Source organism: Falco biarmicus, chromosome 6 (assembly GCF_023638135.1).
Source record: "Falco biarmicus isolate bFalBia1 chromosome 6, bFalBia1.pri, whole genome shotgun sequence".
In the NCBI taxonomy this organism is placed as follows: domain Eukaryota; kingdom Metazoa; phylum Chordata; class Aves; order Falconiformes; family Falconidae; genus Falco; species Falco biarmicus.
Genome location: NC_079293.1, coordinates 81,820,433 through 81,826,432, shown reverse-complemented (window position 1 = coordinate 81,826,432; position 6,000 = coordinate 81,820,433). Strand labels below are relative to the sequence as shown.

Below are 6,000 nucleotides of genomic sequence, written 5' to 3'. Positions count from 1 at the left end.
CTTCATCTGATTAATTTGTCTGTATGTAGTTTAGAATTGCTTAACATAGGTAAATCTGGTTTACTCAGCTCCCACTCAGGAAAGAGGTTGTAATAAAGCCCTGTTTGAGATCCCAGCTCTTGTGTGTGCTTAGCCTGTTCTTGGGAAGGATGATGAGCCAACAGAAGCAATGACAGTTGCATCTGGTAAATCATGGAGTTTTACTGATGCTGCTATCCATTCTGGTGCATAAATTCCCCCACAATCTGTACTGAATGTTAAAGGATCTGCTGCCGCTTTAGAAATAAACACACGTTAGTTGCAGTTTTTAAAGTGGCATTTAGAGCCTTTTGGATACCTACCAGATTGCATCAAACACACAGCAAAGTGTAGTGCAGAGATGACAGAAGATGCTGCTTATTGGGACTGTGGAAAATGGAAGGACTGTGTGTGCAAGTTCTTTCTGACCTTGACTCAAATGGGGGGCTTGGGGAGGAGGGTGGGGTACTTTGAGGATGTCAAAATTATATGCCCAAAGATGGAGTAAACTTTCATCTGGGACCTTTGAGATCAAGTCTCTGTTTGCCCTTCAAACCAGTTATTAGAGTTGTACCTTGTGCTTCTGTCCTATGCCTTACTCTCCCCTGCTTCCCAAAGAACTAGATTTAAAAATTCAAGTGTGTAACACTGAGTGGGACAGCGGTTGTAAGCTCAGATTTTTGGCTGTGTAATCTCCTTTAGTGAATCTTCAGCGTCTTTTTGATCATCAAAAGATACGCAGGGAATAAACACAGAGCTGGACTAGGGCCTAATTATTAATGTACAAACTCACACCCCATCCATAGCCCCTAAGTACCTGTTAGCATATGTGTGTAAGGCTGCTCACTGGTGGATTCAAAGGAAGGTCAGCTTTTCCTTTGGTCTGCTTCTGCTTCACATGTGTCTCCTGACCGATGCCTAACATCAACCCTCCAGACGGATTTGTCCAGGAATCTCTTTGGCCAAATACTACCCCTAGTAAAACTGGAATAAGGTGCAGTTGAGAGAAGGAAACAGACAGCATTGACCAAGTCTGAGTTTAAAATCTTTTATTATTTAGCTTTGCCAAACAGATAATGGAATCTGAAGTTGATTTGCTAAAATGTTTTGAAGTGGATGCCACCCCTGCCTGAGACAAAGACGACCTCAGTGGCAGCAGGGACGCTTAGGCTATGGCAGCAGTTCAAAAGAACACTTTTAATTTTGTATGCAACAATGTAAACTTCAAAAATAGTAAACTATAACCTTTTTCCCCACCCCTTTTTACATAGCATGTGATCTATCACAGATAGAAATTTAATGGCGAACCAAAATCGCGTAAGTAAACATCCTGGTGCTTACGAGTTTCATAAAAAGTGTTACATTTGATGTAAATATCTTACATTTGTAACTCTTAACACTCACAATTATGGAGTAAAAGCAACTGGTGATTCACCCCCTTAGTCCGTGCTCTTAGACTGTACATCAGCAACCACGCTCCTGCCAGCCCCTTTGATCATTTTTGGCCGGATTGTCCCACACATGACCAAGACTTCCCCTTCCTCACGTTGGTGTTAAACAAGCGCAGCTCCACACAGGGGTAAAACCTGCGCAAGTGAGACGAGAACCAGGTCCCCTGCGCGCAAACTTGCAGTCCCCGGGGCCCTGCATTCCCACGGAAGCCATGGCATGTGTGGGGAGCACGTCCTGATGTTGGTGGGAATTCGGGGTCCCCCAGGGCCGCAAGCCTGAGCCCTGCCATTGAAAGTGCCTCGCAGCAGGACCTGGTTCTGCGTGGATAAAGACAAGAGTTCTGTAGAAGGCACTGGATTTCTCTTGCATGGTTTTAAACATGGACTACAGTCATGTGCAGAATAAGGAGATTTGGGCTCTAGACCGCTTTCTCTCTAGAGCTTTAGCGCAAGCATTTTTAGCACTTGGAACTTCCTCCTGGTTGCAGTGCAACATGCGCTCATCTACATAGAGTGATTTCCAAACCTCCTTCTTTCTGCTCTTCCCCCAACCTTCCTATCCCTTAGAAGATTCCCTTTTTGTTCTTTGAAAACTTTCAGAGTACAGCTCCGGTCAAAAATAAATGTGTGATGTAGCATAGCATTTGTTTCTTTTAAATCACAGTGTGCAATGCATCATTCGGTACCTAATGTTCAAAATCTCTGCCCTGCTTTTCATGAAAATCATTCTTTAAAATAACCTATGCAAATATATTTTGAGTATATATTACATTCATTTAAAAAGAGAAGAGAGGTTCTTGGTTTGCAGGTTTTTTCAGTGTACTACCTAAGTGAAAGGTCTGATGTGAAAAAAGTACAAGCAAACTGGACATGCCAAGACTCGAAGCCTTAGATGGTGATTGTATCAAAACTGTACAGGTATGTACACCATGTCAGACAGGTGTGCTTCTTCCCAAGAAAATACCTTTGCATCATCATATATAAGGTTAACCACAAAGTTTTGGTAAAAAGAGCATTTAATGAGCAAAGGATGACATGGAGGGGCGAGTTCTCCGGCTTTTGTTAGGCAGTCCTGAAGCAATGTCTCCGTTCCCTTCGGGGATTTCTTCCTTCTTCCGGACTTTGAGCCGTGTGAGGAGCTTTATTACCCAGACGTCCCATTCCTCTGGCAAGAGCAACAGGAGAAAGCCCAGGCCAATAATGATGATGGCGATTACTCGGACACTGTTGAAGACAATTTCACTCGTGTAGTGATCAACAACTGTGTGGGACATTGAACGGGTGTTATTACGTGGGACAAAGCATTAGGGCAGTACCCCCTCCCCCCCTCTTGCCTCCCTGGCTCTGAAGGCTGGCAGTAGCAGGAAAGTGTGGCCACGGAGGCGATGGTGGCAGGGACACTACCCTTCCTGCTTCAGAGCAGGCGGAGCTGGCCTGTGGGCTCAGGGTGCAGGAGGGCACCGTGCCTGGAGCTGCAGTTGTTCTCTGCAGCAGCAGCTTCTCCCATGCTTGCCGACAGCGCGGAACTCCTGCTGGGGTCTGGGTGCGCACAGAAAGGGGCATTTCCCTTCCCCTTCAGCTCCTCCAGGCGAATTTTTCTTCTCCCCCGGACTGCCCCGCTGAGTAAGAACCCCTGCACGTGCTGAGCAGTGCACACACTGGTGGGGACCACACCACTCGGTACCAAAGTCTGCTGGGGTGGCCAGCAGAGCCGGCTCTGTGTGCGTGTGGCCAGCACAAAGCTGGGAGCTGCTGCCTGCGCCATGGCACCAGTTCAGCATGCTGGGGTTTAGGAGCCTGGTTTGGGAGGTGGCTCTGGTTTGGGCCAGGGTTGTCTCCGCACTCCCCTGCCCAGCCTTCTTGGGCTCTGCCATCTCTTGGCTTTTGGTAAATTTCAGAAAAGTGTCACAGAAACGTACCTAGCCATGTCCAAAGTTGAACTGTCAGTAGTCCTGATAAACACCTGCAATGCTGTTTACCAAGGCAAGCAGAAATACTAGCGCATATTTGCTCTAAAATGTAAGCAATTTTGTTTCAACGTAGTGTTAAGCCTGCCTTGAAGAAATCATTAAGGATTGATTTCTGCTTCATCCATGAGTTTTCATCCCAGCCCAGAGATGGATGACTTCAAATTTACTTTTTTTTCAGTATGCTGGCTTCTTTGGACAGTAATTTAAAAAGCAATTCTAGAGATCATGAATATTCATGTGATATTATACAATACATATTTAACACAAAGTATAAATTTTTAATCAGCGTCATCTCCATAAGTCTTCGAGAGAAGACGCAAAACATGTTTAATAAAGCTATTTGCTTTTATGCCTGTTGTGTATTTGAAAGGCCACAGATTTAATGTATTCATTAAGATTCAAAAGGCAGAAATTCTTACCCGCGTTCACTGGGACACTCAGTACAATTCCAAGAGAAATCAAGGTAGGGTAGGTAATAGCAATCCCAAAATTTAGTAGAATATTGAATGCTGAAGAATGAAAGAAAAACACCTTTTACTACAGTGTAACTAGGCAGAGGGAATGTCACTTGAAACATTTATGGTTTGTTACTCCCTCTGCATGTTGTTCAAATGGAAGGCATCTTAACTGCTGCTGCTATTCCTGGGAGACACCTGTGGACACACGTCTGTTTGCTGCACGTCCATCTGCCTGAGACATTGCTGTTTCTGGGGAACCCTACATCCCACTGGCGTCCAGTAGCAGGATCAGGGTGAGGTTTGGATACAACCTGTCACTCAGTGTGATGTGCAGTCATTCCCGCTCTCTACACCGATCCACTTTGCCCTGCTGAAAGACTGAACACTTCTCAGCTGGGAGATTTCAGCCGAACAGTTACTTCTGTCTGGATACATATTTTTTCCCCAGTAGAAAAGCTGCCTCCAGCTGCAGGTGGAAGATGCTGTAAATCTAACCCCCTTCAAGGCAAGAACTTGCTAAATATAATTTAATACAATAAAATTATGATATCATTATAATATCATTACAACTGAATGATTATAATATCACTACATTGTAATAACCATACATTGTTCATGGAGTGTCTCATGAGAAATAATAAATAGTTGCTTTGGACTAAATTCACCCTTGTTTTAAGGTGATTAGCTTTAGCAAAGTTAGGAGAGGCTTGACAGTACTGAACTTGTCAGGAGCTGGGGCTCTGACTGCCTTCTGGCAGTCAATGAAATGACTTCTTTCTGCTTATCCTGCTGCAGTCCGATTTCCACTGCAACCAGGTTAACCTATTTAATTCTTTACTTTAGGCAAGAGGAAAGACTTATATTTGCACCAGTTTTAGTTCACACACAGTAAATGCAGCCATGTACTACAGCTCCTTATTTGTAAAGTCAAGGAGAAAGACAAAAGTTTTGCTGCTGGTTCTCTGTGAAATTGCTCTGCTTCTGTTCAGGCTTCCAAGTTGCACTGTAGCATGACTCTACTCAGTTGTTTGTAAAGCTAATTGATTTGTGTTCTAATATTTCCACTGTAAAGAAAATACCTTGCCTGTATTCTTTGTGTATTAAGTAACAATTAAATACAAAAATGCTTTTTACCTAATAAAACATTGAAGGAAAAAGGAAATGTCATCTTTGAAAATTTCCATGAACACCTATCTACTGTAACAGTGGTAGTATCTGTTATACGTGGAACACGGTAGACATTTTTGTTAATAAAGATTATTAGCCAGGTAGATTTTAAACATCATTTTTCCTGACAACTTAATAAAACTCTTCAAATAAGACAGACAAGTATATTTGTATTTAAATATTGCACACCCCCGTGATTGCTTGCCAAGTCCTGCAGTACTTTCTTGCAGAAACCTCCCTGTGAGTCCACTGAGTTTACTGTGAGTAAACTGGAGGTACTTCTGGAGTCAGGCATTGTGACTGTTCAGGGTAAAAGGAGCTGGGACTCAAGACAGGGATGGAGAAGGGCTATTTCTAGTAGAAATGAAAGGAACGTTTTAGGAGACGTGATGCTGTCATCCAGTTTAGGGATCAACTGTGGCAGCACAGTCAACACATCTAGTTTAACAAGGAGCCGCAGCACATTTTTGATGATCATGAGTCATTAAAGCTTAGATTTGGCATTCTTCCCAAGCTGGGTTCCCTTGGCACAGCAGTGGCAGCAGAAGAGATGAGTGCCACCTACCAAATTCCCATCTGCACTATGCAACGCTACATTTTCAAATGCTTCCTGATCTTTAGGAATAGCAATTAGCAATTAGTGACATCACCAGAGGTGCAGGAGGCTGGCCTTGACTGGCCTGGCCTAACCTTCTTGCTCAGGGGCTGCTGATGAGGCAGTGCCCTGCGGGCAGGACTGCTTCCCATCACAGCTCTGGCAAGTGTCACTTGTCCCCGTGAAGGAGAGTGCACGAGAAGGAGTTAGGACAAGCTTTACAGTTTGGTCCCACAGCACTTTCTAATGAGGGCCACAATATTTCAGCTTGGTAATAATGGCCCACGGAAGCAGGGTCTACCTAGGACTGGACCCTCTGCATGATTCTGCAAGCTAATAAC

General features: G+C 44.1%; 1 protein-coding gene across 1 annotated transcript in view; it reads right to left on the bottom strand.

Moving 5' to 3' along the window:
* Nucleotides 1-1,052: 1,052 nt before the first annotated feature.
* SLC35F3 (solute carrier family 35 member F3) overlaps nt 1,053-6,000 on the bottom strand; it is a 70,961-nt gene continuing 66,013 nt past the window's right edge. The window contains exons 6-7 of the mRNA XM_056342615.1: nt 3,859-3,948; nt 1,053-2,730 (exon numbers count right to left, since the gene is read on the bottom strand). Coding sequence (XP_056198590.1) covers nt 2,486-2,730; nt 3,859-3,948 — 335 coding nt within the window. The 3' untranslated portion in view covers nt 1,053-2,485. The remainder of the gene's footprint in view (nt 2,731-3,858; nt 3,949-6,000) is intronic.